The sequence below is a fragment of the Typopeltis vanoorti genome, chromosome 21 (genome assembly GCF_054136105.1).
Source record: "Typopeltis vanoorti isolate ZY-2024b chromosome 21, IOZ_Tvanoo_1.0, whole genome shotgun sequence".
In the NCBI taxonomy this organism is placed as follows: Eukaryota; Metazoa; Arthropoda; class Arachnida; order Uropygi; family Thelyphonidae; genus Typopeltis; species Typopeltis vanoorti.
Genome location: NC_143569.1, coordinates 10,750,302 through 10,773,799, shown reverse-complemented (window position 1 = coordinate 10,773,799; position 23,498 = coordinate 10,750,302). Strand labels below are relative to the sequence as shown.

Sequence of the window (23,498 nt, the reverse complement as noted above, 5' to 3'; positions counted from 1 at the left end):
GTGTTATTTTAAAAGCATGCTTCCCTCAGTTAATAGCAGTCTTAGGATACTTGTTTAACAAGAAATCTGCACTGAGGCAAGCTCCAGAGCAGTGCAAAGAGGATTAAGTTTTATCACTTTGTGAAAGAAGTGAGAAGACTAAGACTTCAAATAATAGACCTCTATGTATGTCTGCAGTATGAATAAGCCGTTGTAAATGTTGGTGAGTAGTAGGATTCCAAATTGTGTTTTGGAGGTCTACTTGCATATTACAGATGTTACACATTACAGAAAAGACAAACAGGGCTATCCTCATGTGCAACTGAAAAGTGACATAAAGCAGGTTGGAATTCAGCAGTCATACCTTCTTAGTGCATGAACATCTTTTCAAGTAAATAGTACTGGTGTGATAATACATTGTAGAATAATGGAATGACAATCTTAGGCTTTAAAGTACCTCAACAAGATGTGCTTTTGAATTGTTGAGGTACTTTACAGGGATACATACAATGCAGAAAACAATGAGCCAGATGTACTACTTTTAATTCTTAGTCAGGTAATATTTTGCTTCATGAGAAACAAAAATACTTCATGTATTTTTTGTTTCTTTAACATATTTTGATTTTGTGTATTCCTTAATGACTAAGGTAGTTGGATTTGACTACTAAAATATCGAGAATAACTAATTAAATATATAAAATAATTGCAAAGTTTTTCAAAGACAGATGTTGAATATTTTTATTTTTAATATGAACATCTGATGAAACATTTTTCACATACACACAGATCACTAAAAAACATCTCATCTTCTCTTTCATGTTAGGCTCAATGGCTTGTCATAGCCAAGTAACATGGCTTCTTAAAATGGGAAAATCCTGATTACCGTTTATGTTCAGCAGTTAATCCTGTTTGCATAGTCTACTATTTCTAGAAAATGAATGTGTTCTCCTGGTAGTTTGCCTAACTTTGGGATGAAAAACCCAAGTTTCAGGGAGGAAAAACCATTTCACCTTCTTGTAAGATCAGCTATCTCACATGCACTTAAAAAAAAAAAAACTGATAAATGTTCTTTGTGTGCTATAGACAAGATTCAAATCCAGGTCTTTCAATGAAACAGTACTGTCAATACTGATTGTACTATGAAGCATCTCTCCTAAAAACATTTATGTTGCAAAAATTTGTTAAGTAGTTAAAGTACCCGCTCTCCAACCAACAGGCTGTGAGATGAATTCTGTCATTTTTTGTGAGACTACTGTTCTGCTTATCAGAGGTCTGAAATGTCTTGGAGGGAGAAGTTTAGTGTTGGATCTCTGGAATGAGGTTTCTGAAATACGTAAAAATAAATAAAAATATTCTTTGCTCTTAATTCTATTTGATAACCTGGTTAGCATATCCACTCTCCAATCTAGAGGTCACAGGTTCAAGTTTTGCCATGGGCATCATGGATGTTTGTCATTGTCTTGAGGTGGAAGATTAATTTCATCATCTGGTGTAAGACCATTGGCATGCTTATTGGAGGTCTGAAGAAGCTTGCAAAAGTTCTATGTTTGATTTTTGGAACAGGATTTCTAGATTATTATCATCATACACCCATGGAGTTACGAAACTCATCTTAGGTGGTCCCGCCCTCACATACACAGCTAATCATACTCTGACTTAAATGCATTCGCTGTCTCTGCACTCAATACACTTTCAAGTAATACATTCCAACCACTCAACACTCTCCATCCATGCAAAAAATCTACTCCTCCCTTGTCACATCCTACTTATATAGCTTCCATACATGGCCTCTTGTTCTCCTTCCTGTCTTCAGACATTCTGTGAAAAATCTACTCCACATTAATCTGGTAATTATCTCTTACCAATTTATATGTCTCAATCATGTCCCACCTCCTCTTTCTATCCACTAGGCTCTGCAAGTTGCATTTTCTCAATCTGTCCTCATAGTCCATATTCCAGAGATCTGAAACCAACATCTCTGAACCCTCTCCAACAACTCATCATCTTTTTGAAAACCAGGTAACCAAATCTGTGTGGTCTGATCAAAGCCTTGTACAATGGAATCATAATATCTTTACTTCTACATGTTAGTGTTCTCCACATCACTGCCATAATCTGCTGCAATGGTCTCAATATTTTTGCAAAATGTCTCTAAAATTTCAAATCCTGATCCACCATCACCCCCAGATCTTTCATCCCCTCCACCTCCTCTAAGATATCCCAACCAGTCCTGTACTCTGCATCCCATCTTTGCTTTCCAAATTTTAAAACTTTAAAAAATACTTTGCTACATTAAACTGACATCCCTACACATTTGACCATTTAGACAGTCTATTCAAGTCCTCTAGCAGGGCTAAAACATCTGCTCTATTTTTCATACTTTCCCCAACTTTGCATCATCAACATATGACTGTATATCACTATTTAAGCCCTTCCAATTTATTTGCATAAAAATTAAGCAGCAATGGCCCCAAAACAGATCCCTTGGGCACACCACTAAGGACTTCACTCATCTGAAATATCACAATCTGCTGATACCTATCAGACAGCCAATCTCCAATCCAGTGCATTAATCTACCATCCAATTTCATCTGTTCCAGTTTAATTACTAGCTCATGTGGCAATCTATTGAAGGCCTTTGCAAAATCTAATTATCATATTTTACTCGAATATAACTCGCACCTTTTTTTTTTTTTTTCCCTCAAAATTAAAGCTAACAAATCATGGTGCAAGATAAATGCTGGGATTTTCGGAAACTAATGTTTTCAAGAAAAAACTGAAAATGGGTGTGACTTACCAAGAATCTCCTATTTGCTATGGCTACTTCCAGCCTCGAGAATGATTTCCTTGGGTGCATCATCAAAGTCATCTTCTTTCCCATTATTTCAAGCAAAAATTACCAGTAATTTACAAGACTTGAGATACATAATGACCAATCCTTTGTGAATGACTAATGAGAAGTGAAAGTAGAGTGCAAAACAGGCAGCAATGGTAGGCTAGTAGAGATAGAACAGCTATGATATAGTCATAAGACATGCATATGATTGGTGAGGTATTAACAAAAGATTGCATGACCCAAGGACAAAGGCAAGCTGACAATTGTTGAGTTGAAATGCTAATTCTCTTCAACCAAATTCCATAATATTTGAAACTGCCATAACAACATTCACTATATATTTCTTACTTTTAGCACGTTCACAGCGGGGTAATGTTTTGCCCGTTAATTGTTCCAACAGAACTTCTCATTACCGTTTGTGTACTGCTTCCACGTTACACAGGTGAGTTCAACTCACACAACAAAGTTTCAATTCTTTGGTTGAATTTTATTGCTGCTTCCATGCCGAGCTGGCAGGTGGACTTACGTACACATTAATGGCATGTTTCAATTTGTTGTAGAATTTTATTTGAAGTTAGCCTTTGTGATTTGTCTTAATGACATTGAAAATTTCAAATGCAATCAAACAAACAATTATTTCATGTAATTGAAAAATTGGATAATAGTTTTTAGTTAGATACTGTGTTTGCCAGTGCAACATATGGTTTTGCTTGAATCTATACAGCATAGTTTCTGCGGGAGGGAACATGCCATTCATCAGTTAGAGCCGTTTTTATCCCAGTTGTCTCTAGTTGCACTATTTCTTGAGAAATATATTACACAAACTGTAAATGCCTCTGTACATTATTCAGTGATAAAATAAAACTACTTGCTTTTCAACAAAGTTTTGTGTCTGCAGTATAGTGGCTGTTAGGGACGGTGTGTTGTTTACCGAGAAAGCGAGTTACTATCACCCCAACGTAAACACGTTTCAACTTTTTTTCATGTGCGAGGTATATGCGAAACTTTTTAATTTCTTTTTTCATAAAGTAAAATCAGGGGTGAAAGTTATATTGCATCGAGTTATTGCTCCCCCCCCCTCCCCCTTATCCAAGATATTTGTCACCTTGTTATAAAAAGTAAGCTGATTGATAAAACACAATCTTCCTTTAGCAAATCCATGCTATCCATCAAAGAGAATCCTGGCCCTCATTACCTTCCCAAAACTCTGCACACAACTCCAGATAAGCAGATTGGCCTATAATTAGAAGCCTTAGTAATATCACTCCCTTTATGAAGCAGAACAATTTTGCCCTCTTTCCACTCCTTTGGAACTTGGGTCAATCTTGGAATTAGCCCAAGGAATTGGTCCTTTTAAGAAAAAAAAAAAAAAAAAAAAAACTTATTTGAGTTTTTCCATTTCAGTTAATAGCCAACTCGAGAATTTGACTAAATCGTACTTACTGGGGGTGAAAATTAAGGATGTAAGTGAGAGTATTAGAGCGCAAAAGCAGAGGGTGAAAGAAATGATAGTGGCGGGAATGAATGATTTGAAAGGAGATAAATTTCATATGAGAGAGGACTTGAAGGAATTATTAGAGGTAGTGAAAGAGTTAGGATAGTGGGTCTGTTGCTGCGGTATGACAGAGAAGAGTTTAGAAGGATGTCCATAATCGCAAATGACTTTATGCGCAGATTATGCAGATGGTGTGGTGTGGAGTTTGTGGACATGTGGAGTGAGTTTGATGGGTGAAAGGATTTGTACAAGATGGATAGCTTGCATTTGAATGGATTTGGTGAAAGTGGATGTGCAAAATCAGGGAAACTAGAACTATTAAGGAGGGGGAGTGGATATGCAGACATCAGTGAGGCAGTAAGAATGTATATAATGTGCCTGAGCCAGTACGAAGGATAAGAAATCAGAATGGGATAGTTAGTATAACGCATCAAGATAGGGATGGGACAAATGGACCTCTGCATTTCATGTATACTAATGCCAGGAGTATTAGGAAGAATTTTTGGCCTTGGTCGGCTCTTCCTGGCCACAGGTTATTGACATTAGTGAAACATGGCTGACAGAAGATGATATAGTAAGCGGGATAGAATGTGTAGGGTATAGTGTGTTCAGGAGGGACAGAGAGAATAAAATGGGGGGAGAAGTGTTATTGATGATAGCTGATGAACTGCAGCCAAGGAGAATAGAAGTTGTATTGCAGGGTAGTGAAAAGAGCTCATTTGAGGCTATTTGGTGTGAGATTGAGACTAGTGGAACAAAATATACAGTTGGGTGCTGCTATAGACCATGTGATAGAATAGATGGTGGAGATAGTATGCACAGATAAATAGATGCAATGAGTGAAAGGAGGGTAATGATTATGGGGGGGGGGGATTTCAACTATGGTAACATTGATTGGAAGGGGGAGAGGACACATGGGAGGAAGGAATCGGATTTTATGCAGTTATTAAGGGATAACTACCTGAGACAGCATGTAATGGAATATACTAGGGGTTCAAGAGTGCTTGACCTAGTAATAGCATCTGAGAATTTGACTGTAATGAATATGACCATGTTGCCACCTATCATAAAGTCTTGACCAGGTCTAAATCAGCTCATCAAATCATTTGGATACCGAAGAATAATTTGATGAGCATAGACAAACAGGTTATTGTTCCTCTGTATCGAGCCTTGATAAGACTCTATCTGACTACTGTGCCCAGATATGGTCACCTAGGTTTCTTCTTGATGGGGAGGAGGTTGAGAGGATCCAGAAGCGAGTGACCAAGATGACAGCAGGTCTATGGAATGAACTTTATGAGAACAGGTTGAAGATTTGTGGGTTGCAAAATTTGGTTGATAGGCAGAAAAGGGGAGATATGATTGAGACATTCAAATTGCTGAAGGGTTTCTATAGGATTAATCCAGAGGATATTGATGTTGGAAAGGGTCCAAAGGCGACTGACTAAGGTAGTTTCTGACCTCTGGAATGTCGAGTATGAGGAAAGATTGAAAAGATGTAATTTGCAGAGACTAGTGGAGAGAAGGAAGAGGGGAGATATGATAGAGACCTACAAGTTGGTAAGGGGTTGCTATAGGATCAATGGTGGAGAAGTTCTACAGCGAATAGTGGGAGATCAGGGGAGAACCAGAGGTCATCCCTGGAAACTGTATAAAGAGGGTGTGAGTAGGGGAGTGAGAGGCAGGTTTTTTTCGTGCAGAGTTGTGAATGATTGGAATGCCTTGCCTGAGAGTGTGGTGTCTGCAGGGAGTTTGAATGTGTTTAAGACCCGGTATGATGAGATGTGTGTGAGATAGAAGGACCTCCTAGATGAGTCTTTGACTCCATGAGGTCTTGTTTAATAATAATAATAATAATAATAATAATATTTTTGAGAACAGGACTGGTGGTGGGAGGACTAGAGGACATCCATGGAAGCTGGGAAGAGTGTGGTTAGTAAGGGTGTTAGTAGGTTTTTTACTTTTAGAGTGGTGAATGAGTGGAATAAGCGGCCAGAGTCTGTTGTGGGTGCTATGACAGTGAATGAGTTCAAGGCAAAGTATGATAGATACTGTGTGAATGTCGAATAGTTGTGATGGTCATGATGTTTAGGGCCTCCCTCGATGAGTTTAGAACAATTTCAAAAAATGTTCTAAGGACTCCTTGGAGTTGCCCGTAATAATAATAATAATAATAATAATAATAATAATAATAATAATAATAATAACTTTAAATTTTGCCTAGCAATTTTTTAATTGAGCTTTTCAAAATAGAATAAGAGTAAATTTGCGTGAATGAGCCCAACTTTCAAAAGCACATAGGAAAACAACAACAAAAAAAAATTGTTGGACTATAAATAGATATAACATTTTATGAATGCTCATTTTTTTACACTTTAAACAGGTATGAAATAATTACAATACAAACAAAAATATGTGAAGCATGATGACTATACCATAAGCAATTATAGGCCAGCTAAATCCAGCCAGCCACACACACACACATGCATGCAGGCTATGCATTTGACAGGCCATTCATACTAAAGGTAGTTGCAAAATTTTACACCAATTTTCTTACCCTTGTAACCCTGCCAATGCTTAATTTCAAATGAAATAAGGCTAAAATTGTAGGAGGGATGTCCTCCAATATATAATTCAGAATCAGCATTTAAAGCAGTGAGCTGACCAGGAGCCAAACCCATAACCTTGTTTTGTGAATCCACCACTAACCATCCATAACGTCGATGTCTTCCAAGGTGAACAGTATGAACCAATACAGTGGCATTTATTGGTTGAATACTCTGGAGTTTACGAGTACCTAAAAATAAAATTTTTAAATAATTAATTATCAAGAAATTTAATGAGACTTTAAACTAGAGGTTTAATGAAATAGCTACTAAGAGAACATCTGTATAACTCTATAAAAGTTCACCTTCAGTACTTGGACACAGTTATAGCTTAGTATAAAGCTTATTATTTATTATGCAAACATAATAAATTAGAGGGAAAAAACATAATGCACAAGCCTGCAAACAATTTATATGTATGTGTTTGAGTGAATTAAAGAAACCTCATGACAGAAGTATCTCTCAAAAAACAATATGTGAAGGATTGGTGTGAAATGGGGAAGGTAAAGATAGGTTGTTACTGTGTATGTCTGAAAGTTAGGATTTTGGGATATTTACAGTCCAAATTTAATCTAGCGTTTTTATATGAGATTAGTACTTTAAAAGTATATGAAATAGATTATCTACAATCTATAGATTATAGATAACACTTTAGGTAATTTCTATAATAGGTTCCAAAGCCTGAGTTGCAATCCAAATTATATATTTGATGAGCATCAATAGATAGGTTGCAAAAGATTATTAAAACAAACAAAAATGGAATAGATATATTGATGGTTACTACATAAGGTGGATTGATGTGATGTGGGGCGTGTTCTCTTTCAATTAGTCTCACAATGGAAGATTCTTCCCATATGGGCAGTATTTGAGATGGAAATTAACACACTGTAAAAAGTCTCACAATAGCAGTGAATAGTTTACTAAAAGTATAGAACTAATTTTAACTCTTTAACAGTGTCAAAAATGCATTCTGGGAAAAATTGTTCAATTTCAAAAAGTGAGAAAATGCTACAATCAGACTGATGAATCACCAAAAAACAATCTCAGTATATGATTTCAAAGAATTATATTGCCTGATAGGTATGTAGAATAGCTATTTCATGTTTTTATAATAGATCTGTGAGAGGAGACATGAGATTATGTTTCCATGTGATTAATATGTTGATATTCTGAAGAGACAGTGGATGAGTGTTTTTTTTTTAATGCAGAAATGAATCTGACTTAATCAATGGAGGAAATAAGTAATAATGCAGAGAGAAAAAGGGAGCAATGTGACTGTGCCTACAGTGAGCTAGCTGCTTGAAGGTAGAATTGGAGAGCATGTAAAATGACATTAGGAAATTGAAGGAGAGATTGGTTGATGGATGTGGAAGAGAGATGAGAAGAATGAATGGAAAGCATGAGAATAGTCGAGATGAATAACAATGAAAGAGAGAGTTCTTAGAGATGAACAACAGGGATTTATAAACTGGAATATTAAAGAAGGTAGTATACGGTGACTTAATGAATTGGAATATGAATCATAAAAATGTGTTGAAGGCACTTTCCAGGAAAGACAATGTTGAATTAAGTGGAAAGGGCTTTCAAGAAAGATGTTTGGTCGGGCTGAAAAGTGTGAAAGGAAGAATGCTACCTGGGTACAGCAGAGGTAAGTCAAGAGATGGATATTTTGTATGAATGAGATAACTAGGATGTGCAGGAAGAGTGGCTTGGGATATGAGGATATTTTGGGTGCATTTGATGGGTGAAAAGATTTGTTTACAAGGACAGTTTGTATTAAAGTAAGCAAGGAAATATGCATCTTGAGAGATTACTGTTTAGTTAAAGGAAAATATACTGAATCAAGTAGACCAGAGTGTTTAGAATGGAGGGGGTATATGAGAGGTCATAAAATCTATAACTCTGTAACACAACAGTGGGCAGAAATATGGGATGGATCCATGAAGACAGGGAATTAGAAGTAGTAGTGGAAAGCAAATATAGAGAAGTAGGAATATTTCACAGGCTTGAGAGTACACTGCTGTGAATATAAACTAACAAAGAATGGTGGAACAGCTTATGAACTTAATAATTTTTAAAAAGGTTCTACAACCTATAAGCATTAGTGCCAGAGTTTGATTAAGGATTAGATAATCCAACATACCTACTTTTTTATTCAAGCTACTTCAGACCTCCATGACGCAGGGTGATGAGGGTTTCACATTTGGTGATTAAAATCACTTACAACAACCTAAAGACATTCATAAACATCCATAATCATTATCAAGGACTTCATATTCAGGAATACATACTACAGAAAGGAATAAACATGAAGAAATAAAGAGACTGAGCTTCTCTAATTACATAAGAGATAAATGAATAATTTTGGACAATGTATGAGGACAAAATATGAGATTTAGGAGTTTTGGATGACAATGAAGTTGACTCATTCTACAGAAAAACACCAAAAAAGTCCAAACTGGAACTCACAGATAAAATCCTATTCTAAAGAAAATTCATTATAGCAAACTTCAGCAATAATGAAGACAACATTAAACTGTAGGAATCTGTACAAGGCATTGATAAGACCACATCTTGAATATGGTCCTCTGAGTTTAGAGAAGATAAAGAGACAACTGAAAAGATCTAACAGAGGATAAGATAATACATGGCCTACGGAACTGTGAAAAGCATTATAGTGTCACTTAGTGAAAGGACATTGAAAAGATGAGCTTTTTTTTTTGTAGCAGAGTAGCTATTTGGATTTGCATGTTGGTGTAGTTTTGTTTATTTTTCATAGCTTAGTAGTGTAACTGAGTGATTGTGGAGAATTGCATATTTGAAACATTTTTATTTTTACCATTTTTGAAGCTTGAGGTGAATGATGATAAAATGGTGGTATGAACAAGATCGGCTCATGGCGCAGTGCGAAAATCACAAATGTACATAACAGTGTGGACTTTTTGAGATCGGTACGTTACTGTGAATGCAAAATGTATATGTGTGGAATGTGGAGAGAGAGAGAACAGGAGATGAGAGAGGTTATGGATATGTCAAAAGTGTGATATTATGTTGGATTACGAGTTATCAGTAAATGCAAAACTGATGAATGGAATGAAAGAGTGTAACTGTGGGCAAATGACCATGTGAATCATGGGATGGAAGCAAAAAAAAAAAAGTGAAACAAAATATAGCTGGAGAACAAAAGCAAGTGATATTGTGGAAGCAAGGGAAAGTTGGAATGAGGAAACAAAAGAAATGAATGATAGACTGACAGACAGTGTAACTGCCAGGATGCAAGACTTATTTATTTATTTATTTTTTTGTTGAAAGTTTTTGAAAGTAATCAGTTGATCAGAATGAGAGTGAAATGAAAAATATGTGTAGCTTGGTGGATAAGAATGGTTGAGTACAAAAAGTTGGGACAAAGAAAATCAGAGAAAAAGAGGTAATGAATGACTCTAGAATAGCAATGTATGGAAATTCCATTATTAGAGGTGCAGCAAATGAGAGATTTCATAAGGAGGGAGAATTAGCAGGATAATTGATGCATTAGATAAGAGAAACAGATGAGCAAGCAAGCTAATGGTGGTTGTTGGAACAAATTACTTCATTGGACATAAAGCACATTTAAAAATGGATATCAGTAGGTTGCTGAAGAGCATGAAAGATAATAGCATGGTTGGAAGAATGGCCTGTGTGTTGCCTAAGTATGATAATGGTGAATTGAGACAAACAGTATGGATCATGAATGGTATTTTAGCAGAGCTGTGTGGGGAGAAAGGGGTGGAGTTTGAAATTGTACAAAAGTGACTGTTGCATCTTAATGGATTCAGTGTGAGTCAGTTAGAGAGACTATAATTGTTGTAAGGAGGAAGGAGTGACATGAGCAAGAGAGCAGAGGAAGTAAGAAGTGAATCAGAAGAGAGAAACTGGTGAAACTGAAGTGATTGTAAATGAGAATAGTAGTACTGTGAGTGACAATGATAAAATGAGAGTGCAAGATGGACAGGAAAACAGGAGGGGTAAGGGTGGACAGGGAGACATGGTATAAGGACAGTGAATATTGGAAGCAGTAGTGAATGTGTGTATTGGATTGTTGGTATGGGAATGGGATGTACAGGGGTGTAGGTTAGTCTCAAGACATTATTATTATTATTATTATTATTTGACACCTCCAGGGAGTTCAAAGACTCATCGAGGAAGAGTGTGCCAACAGCATCGAACAATTGGTCCCCTTCCAGCTACTAACCGTGCTCAAACTTACTTAACTGACCCATTAGTAGCAGAGGCTCTACCAATCGACCAACCTTTGCCGGCAAAGGTTGGTCGATTGACATACATAAGGTACATGGTGATAAAGGCAATTAAGAATAGTTAAGTGTGGAGAAATTACAACTTACAAGTGGCTTAGACAGGATTGGTTATAGAACTAAAAATAAATTGCTATGTTTATTTACAAATTCCAGAAGCATCAGAAATATGGGAGATGAAATGGTTTCCCTGATTGAGTTTATTTGTCCAAAAATTGTTGGAACAAGTGAAACATAGTTAGATAAGGATGATATCCTGACGGGAATAGAAATGGAGAGGTATGATGTTTTCGTGAGGAGAGAAGGAACAAGAAGGTGTGATATGTCTGCTGAAAATCAAGATTTGAGATGTAAATAGTGGCAATGAATTTGAGTCAGTATGGCGTGAGGTGGAAGTTGAAAGAAAGAAAAAGATATTTAGCCAGATGCTGCCATAGGCCAGGGAATGTGGAGGGGGGGATGATGAAGAAATGTATAAGCAATGTCGATTAGTGAACAAGGAAAGGTGTGTTGAAAGTTTTTTTCACTTGGTTATACTATATTTAAAGATGCCAAAAAATTATATTCTTGGTTTCATCCTTTATCCAAGTGTAAGCAAACAAAGTTTGCACATGAAGTAACTTCACAACAGGGCTACTTGTATATAGAGACTAATAACTTCACACCAATCGCCTTAGTATCCCATAATGCAAAGCACTCATCCTTACAGACATGTATAATGCTATGCATTATGGGAAAGGTCACAACCATACTGGTTTTGACCTTTATTGAGGTCTCATCAGTGGGAGCCAGACCCAAAATGATACCAAGGTTGAAGTAATGAAGAAGTCAAAAAGTGTCACACCTTATTACTAAAATACTGGGGATTAGAGAAAGATGCTGAAAGGTTTTTTCACTTGGTTATACTATATATTAAAGATGACAAGGAATTATATTCTTGGTTTCATCCTTTATCCAAGTTTAAGCAAAAAAAGTTTGGCATGAAGTAACTTCACAACAGGGCTACTTGTATATAGAGGCTAATGACTTCACATCAATTGCATTAGTATCCCATAATACAATGCACATATCCTTACAGACATGTATAATGATATGCATTATGGGAAGGGCCACTACCGAGACCACTTTCGACCTTTATTGAGGTCTCATCAGTGTGAGCCAGACCCAGAGGTGATATCAAGGTTGAAGTAATGCAGAAGCCATATTTCCATATACAAGTAGTCAAAAGGTGTCACACTTGTTGGGAGTGGGGAGCACATGACGATCAAGAGTTTTTGATCTGATTATTTTATCAGAAGATGTGATTATGATTGGGGTTTTCATACTTACCTCCAGTTAGTGAGAATCATGAAGTGATCACCTAGGTTATGGTGAGCCATATGAAGACTTCTTTGAGGAAAGGATATATAAGGAATTATGATTGATTTCCAAGATAAAGAAAAACATTCTTTTTTTTTCTCTAGAATGTTTAATAATAGGAAGTTGATATTATACCCTAAGAAATAAGTGAACATACAATACTTCTCCACAAAATCTCCAAATTTATTAATGCACTTGTCCCAATGACAGATAAGTTTATCAATACAAGTACTGAACAAGTCCATTCCACACCCAGTAACCAACATTGCACCACTAATGAACTTCCTCATCCGTAGTGAAATGCCTTCCAAAAAGATGTTTCGTGAGGAGCTGAACAAACGGAAATCTGAAGGTGCTAAGTTTGAGCTTTAGAAGGATGTGACAGAGTTTCCCAATGATTATAGTGCAACCACTCAAGAGTGGTGTGAGTGGAGTAGCATTGTCATGCCCCAAATTCATGCTGCTTGTCAGTATTCCTGATTGTTTGCATCAAAGAATGGCTTTCACGTTGTCGAACATTGCACAGTAAAGTGATTGTTCCTCCCTTTGGCAAGAAGTCTACCATCAGAACGACTTGGCAATTCCAGAACATTGTGGCTATAACATTTCAGACATCAGGAACAGTTTTGAATATTTTATATACAGGAGATTGCGGATATTTCCAAGTAATTGAATCTTGTTTGCTCTTTACGGTAAAGTAACAAACCCATGTTTCATCTCCTGTGATTAGGTGAGCAAGAAAATCCTCGCTGTTGTCAATGTATAGCAATAGATTTTCCAGACACATCTCCATGCATGTTGCCACGTGCTCCTCTGACAACTGTCGGGGCATGCAGCAGGAGCACACCTTTTGAAAGCCAAAGACATCATGAACAAGTTTGTAAACTGTGGATTTACTCTAGTTCAAAACTTGTGCAATTTCACACAGTTTCATTTGCCACTCTTCAAGAATGATTCACTTAATGCATGAAATGTTATCTTCTGTTTTGCTCAATGAAGGCCTTCCTACCTGATGTTGATCTTCAATGTCACTAAAGATGGCTTTAAATTCATTGCAACAAAAGCACATTTGCTTCTTTGACATCATGTTTTCACCATACACAGCAACCAGCTCATGGTGATTATCACTTCATGAAGTCCGCTTCGCTTGAAAAAAAACAAATAATTTCATGGCCACCTGTCTTGGATCACACTCACATGGCAGCTGCCATCTTTCGACTGGAATTAGCTGTGAGGCAACAGCAGCAGTACACTGCAATAGGGTCTTTTTGAATGTTATTAATGGATCTATTGTCTACTATGTTTTTAACCATTCTCTATCACCATTATTAAGAAAAAAATTGTGTTACCTTAATTTTCGGAAACCCCTCATACAAGGCAGGTGTATGAGGGGTTTCCGAAAATGCAAGCTATCTACTAAAATTTATGAAAAGTTTAGTAGATAGCTTGCAGCTGTAGCACAGAATGGAGTGTTAAGCAGGGGGAGATAAATGCAGGGAGCCTGACCAAAAGATATTTAACAACATTGATGTGTGAATTTCTCTGAAAGTCAAAAGACTGAATAAAGTAGATGCTAAATAGATGAATAAAGAGATTAATCATGAATTTAGTGTGCATGCGACATGAGATGAATGAGGTAGTAATCAATTGTATGAGGCATATAAAGAGCAAGCCAGGAGTTGATAAGAACATAAGAACTACAGTATGAGAAGAAATTGGCAAATCAGGTAAAGAAAACCCTAGTTTTTCAGATATATGGCAAATTAGAAGGAAGAATTATTATGGTAAGATCTATTTATTTATGTTTATGGCTACATAAATATAAACTACATAAATAAATAAACTGGTAAGTGAAAGGTACAATCACAATTTTCAGAAACAAATGATGAAGATCTTAACATATAAAAGTTCATTACATAAAAGGCACAACCTGCTTTCTAAGTCTTTCCTTTTTTTAAAAAAATAAAGCAAAAGTAACTTGTCATAGTCAAGCCAGGGACAATTATCATCCTGCTGCAAAAGTATGACAAGGCTGCATGTTCTCACAACACTTCACAACATAAATGTAGCACTCACAATATCTGCCAACTTCTTTAAATTCAACAACTCCTTATATGTTCAAATTTTCGGTCTCCCAATGGGCCAAAACATCAGTGGACAATTAGCGGAATTATTCCTGGCACACATTGAATCACTTCTACTCCCCCCCCCTCCGTGGCATCACCTTCTATGGCAGATACGTAGATGATATTCTATGCATTGGCAAACCCTCACACATCTCCGCCTTACAAACATCCCTCAACGATTTTAGCAACAGACTACAATTCACCATGGAAACAGAACAGAACAAATCCATCAATTTCTTAAATCTTACATTAATCAGAAGCCATAACAGAATAGCCACGAAGATATTCCACAAACCCACAAATGTCAGAAACTACCGCCATTTCAATTCATACCACCCGTATTCCGTTAAAAAATCAGTCATCCTATCACAATTTATCAATGCTTACAAATTCTCAACCAACAGCAATTTTCTTAACACAGAACTCAAGTATTTAACACAGGTTTTCAAAAATCGCAACTACCCCACACATCTAATAAATTACACGAACTATACAGCAAAATCCCATCTTAACAATAATACAACAAAAGCAGACTTCCCGACACATATGGTCATCAAATTGCCATACATCCAAAACACATACAAGGCTTACAAATACATTTTCAAAAACATGGACTATAAGCCAGTATTCACCACAAATCAAAAATTAGCAACTCTCCTAAAACCTACTAAATCTCTCACTCACAAAGAAATATTCGAACACCACAACGTAGTCTACAAATTTCCTTGTCAAAAAGACTGTGACGTCACCTACATGGGCTCTACAATTAGGTCATTATGGACTAGGCTACAAGAGCACTTCAGGGATTGCAATATTCCCATTCCAGAATATCTGAACACAAAAAAACATCGCAACATCAAAAAGAAAACCAAAACACAGAATACGGGGAAGACAGAAATTGCAGCTCACGCCCTTGAACTAAAACACATCCCCCAAATTGACAAAGCCATAATCATTGACAAACAAGAAAACGAAACAATGCTTAGAATATCCAAAACTATTGCCATAAAATGCGATGGAAATTCTATCAACGTCCACCGCCCCTACCTAATTTCTGAATGTTGGACGTTCCAAAACTTACAAATTAAGCCATGCCTCCGGCCATTTAGCGACAACAAATGCCCAAATTTGGCAGATGCAACTTGCAGCCTTGACATAGCCCTACAGTCATTCCCACAAAGTTCCGACGATGGTCAGACGATGACCGAAACGGTCCACAGCCCGTAAACCCTTGCCCCAGTTTCCACATAAGGATACCCTTCCCCTTTGTTTTCCCCCCCTCTCCCCACAACAAAATAATATATATATATATTTACAGGGTGTTCGGGATAAATTTGACAGTTTCGTAAGGAAAAAGAAAATCTTCTTTGTATCTATTAAATTTAATGAATTGACAAAAAAACATTACAGGCAGAGTTAATTACAATACTATCAACAAGATTTACTCAAAATAACCACCATTAGCATCGATCACAGCTTCAATTCTGCTTCGGAACCTCGAACAAGCTGATGCTACAGTCTCCCTGGGAAGGGCCGCAAAAACTGTTTTAATTTTATCCATTAACTGGGCTTTTGTATTACTGGAAGTGCGATTGGTGTCTTTTTCAACTGCGCCGCATACAAAATAATCCATGGGGTTAAGGTCTGGGGAGTTTGGAGGCCAAACATTTGGACTGGTGAAGTCGTAGAAATTTTCAGACAACCATTTTTGACTTTTCCCAGAGGTGTGGCAAGGGGCCGAATCCTGCTGCCATACATACGGCCTACCATTGGCTACCCTTGTTATCCAGGGCTTGACTACAGTTAGCAACTCCACGAACAAAGCCCGAATTCCAATGCCAGGGTTCTTCAACACCTGTTCCTGCAGATTTGCGAGGAATTCTGCTGTACGAACGCAATCAGATCGTCTGCTAGGGATCTTTCTTCTTGCTACATCCTCGTAGTCACCATTGCAAGTCTCTAGTTCATGCCTGATTGTTTTTACTGTATTCAGGGAGCATTGGGCAGCAGTCGTAATATCCTTATTTTGATGGCGGGCACGAATCATCATGATACAAGTTATTCTCTTCCATGATTCAGGTGGGTTCCAGCTATCCATCCTTTCTGACATCTTGTATATGAATGAAGAAGGGTCCAAACTTTTAAATGAAGAGAAGTGTGTGTTAATACATGTAACTTACGGAAAAATATAATTAATTATAAATATGTCAAATTTATCCCGAACACCCTGTATATATATATTATTAATAGTAACCCGGGTTTCCAAACTTATTTCCCGTGTCTCAAGCACATCTCCACGTTCTTCCCCCCCCCGTTTACATACAACCTTTCAGCAAGAGCTTGGATTTAGAAGGCATCTTTAAACCAAAAACAAGGTATGTACAAAATTTTTCCACATTTTTTATTCTGCCATAATTGCCTTCTATACTCGCCCATAATGCCCTAAAAATATATATATACCCCTTTTTGAGTTATGTTAGCCAATGTATTAAATATAAGGTACGCTCCTAAACAAAAACAGGCTAAAATAGCCATTAATTATATTAATAAATGTAGCTGTATCTGAGGTTTAATCATCATCATCTTCTAACATGAGGAGGAGTTCTACTGATACTCAAATGTGGAGGACATAGGAGAAAGTGGCTTAGTTGTAAGTGTGCAGGATGTATATAAAGAAATAAATAAGCTTGATGTCAATAAGGCAATAGGATTTGATGACATATCATCACATGTCTTAAGGGAATATTTCATGGAGCTGGCAGTAGCATTGGCATGCCTTTTTAATAAGTGTCTTACAACAGTATAGGTTCTGAGAGAGTGAAAAGAAGATAAAATTATTCCGCTGCATAAAGTTGGTAATAAGGCTGTGCTATGAATTATAGGCCAATCTCTATATCCGAAGTAGTGGTTAAGGTACTGGAGAGATTCATGACAGAAATGGGTTGATAACAGCAATATTCTGTGTTTTTGTCAACTTTGGCTTGATAAAGGCAGATCATGTTTTACTAACTTACTTATTTACTATAACAAGGTGAAAAATTTCTAGACAAGGGAGGTGCATATGCTGTTGTGGTATACTTAGAATTTGCAAAAGCTTTTGAATAACTGCTACACAAACCTGTTAAATAAACTGCAAGAAATGGGATTGGATAACAGACTAGTGAGTTGGATTGGTGACTGGCTTCAGATAGGTGTCAGAAATTTGTAAATGGGGATATATTATCCCAAAAGAGAAAAGTCACTAGTGGTTCTGTAGGGGGAGGGTCTGTATTGGAGCCATTGTTGATTAGTTTGTATATCAATGATACTGGGATGGGTTTAATTGGCAATATGCAACTGTTTGCTAATGAAGCAAAATTGGGTAGAGTAATGCAGAGTCAAGCAGATGTTATGGCCTTACAAGAAAGATTTCAATAGATTGTATGAATGGACAGGAAAGTGGAACTGTCAGTTCAATGTTGCAAAGTGTAAAGTTTTGAAATTCAGTAAGCAATGATGGGATGTAAAGTATACACTTGGTGGGCAAACTTTAAAGGAGATAGAGGAAATGAGAGATCTGGGAGGAGTAGTAGTAGTGGTGGTGGTGGAGAAGGACCTGAAATTCAAGGATCACATTACACAACTTGTGAAGTCATCACATCAGATAATGACCATGATGCAGAGGATGTATGGAAATAAAGAGGTCATGATTCCATTGTATAAGGTCTCATATGGATTATGGTTCAGAAATTTTGTCACAAATGTTTTTTGAATGGTGATGAGGATATGTCAGAAAGGATCCAGAGAAGATTCACAAAATGGTTAGTGGTCTTTTGAATGAGGAGTATGAAGACAGACTAAAATTGCAAAACCTCATGAAATTTAGTCAGGCATTGTTATCTGGTTAACAAGGGAAAAATTATTCATAGAATGGGAAAGGAGGTAGAACAAGAGGCCATCCTCTAGAAACTGTATAAGGAGGAGTGTGAGCAGATGAGTGAGGTAAAAGTTATTTTCATGGAGAGTGGTATGTGAATGGAACGCACTGTATTATGTGTTGTAAATATGGATACACTGAATCAGTTTAAGGAACTGTTGGATGAGCTTTGTGTGCAATAGTGTGTACCTCTCATGATGAATCTCTGATTCCAATGTAGGTCAGATATTAATAATAATGATAAGAGGAAAGTCTAAGTAATTATTATTATTATTGTACAGGCACCTTCATGGAGTCCAAGGACTGATTGCAGGAGACCCAGCTATCCATACCATATATCATACCTCTACTTCAATGCATTAACAGACTTTTTCTGTTAATGCTTTGAACACACAACTGACTCTAGCAACACCATTCATTCTAGCCCTCACACCTCTACTAACCACACTTTTACTCAACTTCCAGGGGTGACCTCTTGTTCTCCACCCTCTAGTCAAGTGCTGAAACATTTCCCCTACATCAATTCTATAAAATCTTTTAAGTAACAAATGTTTCTATCATATCCTCTCTTTATCACCTAGAAACCAACTTCCCCTTAAAGTTGATGTCTGGATTGGATTTGACCATGAAGGTCACGTGAAGGTGTCTGGATTGGATTTGAGGATAACCACGATATCCTCAAAGGGTGCATTCTACAGGCCGCTCATCCAAAGAAACTCAAGAGACCTGAACAGAGCACAGTAATACACAATGTGACATATTAAGGCCTTATAAAGAGGAATAACAACTTCTTTATCTCTGTTTGTTAGTGTATTCTTCAATAGCCAAGTTATCTATGTTAGTTTATGAGCTAACTTAGCAATATGCCACTAAATTTCAACTCTCTAGCTACCACTACCCCTAAATCTCTAGCTTCCTCTAGTTCCTGGAGTATAGTGTCATCAATGTGGTACACCACCTGTAATTGATTTATCCCAAAATGCATAACTTTACATTTCTCCACATTAAACTGACATCCATTATCCTTTGCTCATACTGACAATCTTTCAAATCATCCTGTAAGCTCTCCACATCACCTTGATTAACTATTACTCTACCCAATTTTGCATCATCAGCAAACAACTGAATATATCCTTTCAGATTATTTCCTATACCATTTATGTACAAATTAAACAGTAGTGATCCTCGCACAAAACCTTATGGCACACCCTAATCACCTGCTTTTGTCTGAATTCTGTTCCTCCAGAGACCACTTTTTGATATCTGTCCAGCAGTAACAGTGTCATACCCATCGTCATTGGTTCTAATTTGTGTAATAGTTGCATGTGATATTCTATTCAATGCTTTTGAAAAATCCAGCAGAATCATCATGTAGCCATTTCCTTTATCCCGACTCAGTTGTCACTCTATTATAAAAAGTTAATAAATTACTAAGGCATGACTGACTCTTCACAAAGCCATGTTGCCCTTCATAGAGTATCATCATTTTATCCACCCATTCTTTACTTTTTGACCAATTTTTCCAGTACTTTTACCCAGCTCCTAAGATACTGATTGGTCTATAATTGGCTACTGCAGTCTTTGAACCTCCCTTATGTAAAAGAATCATTTTTTCTCTTTTCACTCACTTTAATAAGCAGATCTTGCAGCATAGAATCAAATGAGAATTTTACAGCTTGTGAAGTGAGACTCAGGGGTCATTCCTAGAAACTGAGTAAGGGTAAGGTAACGAGCATTGAGGTTCAGGTCCTCCTCTCCATATGCGGCCTGTGTACATGCACTTGCACATATACATGAGTACAATATAGGCTGCCAGTGTATGTTATATGAATGCATGTTCAGTAAATATTTTAAAATAAATATATGATTGGTTTATTTAAATTAAGGGGATATTAAATCCCACATTGTTTTAAAACCAAATAAGAAACTCAAAGATTGGAATCAGAGAGTTTCATGCCGAATATAGTAAACTATAAAGTATCGGCGATCACTAGCGTGAGCTAATGCAAGTGACCCTAGTACGTAGTACAATACCGGACAACTCGTAGCAAAGGTGGTAAAGTTCTGATCGCTATTCTTAGGTATTTTCCATAATGTAAAAACACATTTCCTAGGAAATGTACGCTGTTATTACATTATGGTGGGAGGTCACTACCCAGACCGGTTTCAGCCTTTTTTGAGGCTTCGTCATCGTGTCAAGGACTAAGAAATGGTTAATTGAAGTGTATAATGAACTGGAATCGCCGAAATGAAGCTTATTAGCTCTTTATATTTAAGTATATGATTGGTATTTAGGGATTGTGTTATTACGTAACACCTTCAAGGAGTCCTTGGCCTCATTGCGGGAGGACACCCACTCCACAATTCTCCATCTCCACCAACTACAACGAACCGCAACCACACCAACAGCATCTACTGCCAATCACAAAAGCTATGCTCATGGTGGGATTCAAACCCACAGCCTTTTGGTGGGAAAGCAGATACACTAACCACTCAGCCAACCAGGCTGGCTATGCATAATGAGAACAATAATAATAAATAATATCTAATATAAGAAATTATTTCTGTGGTCTCTAGAAATGTGTTATAGTGAGAGTAAACTGTAGTATATTGGTATGTGACTATGAATGATGTATTAACTTTTCTCCTCTCTGGACCAAATGATCAAAGTCTTTACAGGGAAGTGAGCAGAAATCTGGACAAGTAGATTTCGGAAAGATGAAGAACCAGTGATTATCCACCATTGAGTGTTCAGAGGTGAATAATAATATGATATCATGGGTATGTAATATCATTGATGAAGACCAACTAAACAAGAGAATATGATATGATGAATAGAAGAAAATGAAGTGATAAGAGTAAGACAAATTATTGAAGGGAGCTTAATGGATAGAAACCACTGGGATTTATACGGTACACATTTGTGGCATGTAAGTTCACTAAAGAAAAATAAAATGGAAGAATTTAAAGTGATATGAGCAGTTTTCTTTAATGGAAAAGTGAAAAAACTAAAAAATAATTGGAATTTCTTTAGTTAATCTGTATAGAAATAAAGATTAGACTGTAAGGAAATTTATTATTCTGGATATTAAATAGGCAAAGAGTCAAGACTGGATGAGTATATTCTGCTGTTTTTAAAGCAGAGGCAAGAAATTTTCTTCTTCTGGGATGAGGAAGAACCAGAGAGAGAGAGAGAGAGAAAAGAGACTTCCATCTGTAGTGTTGAACAGAAAAAGATGCATCTGAGAAATTTTAATGATTAATGAGGAATTTGTTGGATTGAAGTTTCTATTATAAAAAGGAACCTATTTTTTTACTTGTTACATTTAGTCATGCAGGACTAGAATAATAAGAGATTCTTATCTAAAAGATTATTATAGACATCTCCACAGAGTCCATAGACTCACTGAAGGAGGTCCTAAATATTTCACTAAGCACTAATCAACATTCACTCAATACCTGTCATACTTCGCTTTGAACTCATTCACTAACAACACACTCATAATTGACTTGGGCAATCCATTCCACTCATTCAACACTCCAAGCAAAAAATCTAGTCCTCAAACTTTTGCATACACTTGGGAAATTTCCAGGGATGATTCCTAGTTTTCCTCCCATTAATTATATACTGACAATTTCCTCTGTATCAATCTTATATTATCCTGTAAGTAACTTATCATACTCCCCTTTTTCCACCTATCAAACAAATTCTGTAACCCACAAATTTTCAACATGTCCCTGTAAGGGGATTTCTATAGACTTTCCACCAACCTGTTCACTTGACTCTGAATCCTCTCTTCCTCATCCCCAAACTGCTTAAATGAACAGACCTATGCATAATAGTCCAGGTGGAGTTATATTCAGGATCTTTAAAGAAGTAAAATAACCTCCTTATCTTCATTTGTCAGTATGTTCTTCAGTAACTAGGATATTACAGAACTGTATGAGCTATTTTAGCCATTTTTTGCAATATGACTCATGAACTTTATCTCATAGTCTGCCAGTATTGCCAAATTTCTAACCTCATCAATTTCCTGCAGCTGAGGTCTATGAATGTTTGCACAGTAGGTAATCATTTCATTCCAAAATGAATAACTTATACTTTGACATATTAAACTGACATTCATGCTGCAAGATCTCTACATCATCTGTGTACAAATATAGCACTGGCTTGAGTACAGCAACCTGTAGCATGCAATTAATCAAAGGACTGAAATTTGTAACCCACAAATCTTAAACATGTCATTGTAAGGACATGTTGAAGATTTGTGGGTTAAAGATTTCTTTCATAAACTACTCACTCATGTCTATCCCTTAGCTATCCTCTTATTCACATCATCAGTTTAATATCCATGAATGAAGATAAAAAAAAAAAATTGTGTGTGAGAGGGAGAGGAGAGGAGAGGGGGAATCTTATCTTTTACTATATTATAAATTGCTTCTGTTCTTCAAAGGGTGGCTTGCATGTCACCTTTTGAAGAACAGAAACATATAAGAATATGTGTGATCTGATACTATAGTATCAACAGTGGAATAATTAAATTAAAAAACCTAAACAAAATATCACAGGTGCAGCCAATTACATATATAGTCTGAATTGCTGTGAAAGTGTTTTTTCTTTCCAGTTTGTCACTTTTGTGAAATGAAAAACCTGAGCATATAGGAGGGAAAATTCCGCTGCTTTCATATGAAAATATACTAACTCATCATTAGTTGAAAAAACACTGTAAAGGCTAGTCATGTCACAGACAAGATTTGAACCGAGGTTCTATTCAGATTGGTTGCCACCAGAATATTACACTTTGTGATGGTTGCTATAGATGATTTATGGAATTGCTACAGATTTAAATACTCTCAAAAAGGTGAATTAATTTGTAACTGACAATTTG

The 23,498-nt window shown here is 36.6% G+C and overlaps 1 protein-coding gene across 1 annotated transcript in view; it reads right to left on the bottom strand.

Annotated features, from left to right (window-relative positions):
• The window catches only part of LOC150094616 (protein eyes shut-like), a 198,797-nt gene that overhangs the window by 19,570 nt on the left and 155,729 nt on the right, over positions 1–23,498 (bottom strand). Inside the window, exon 10 of the mRNA XM_090411605.1 lies at positions 6,868–7,107. Within this exon, the coding sequence (XP_090267731.1) occupies positions 6,868–7,107 (240 nt within the window). The remainder of the gene's footprint in view (positions 1–6,867; positions 7,108–23,498) is intronic.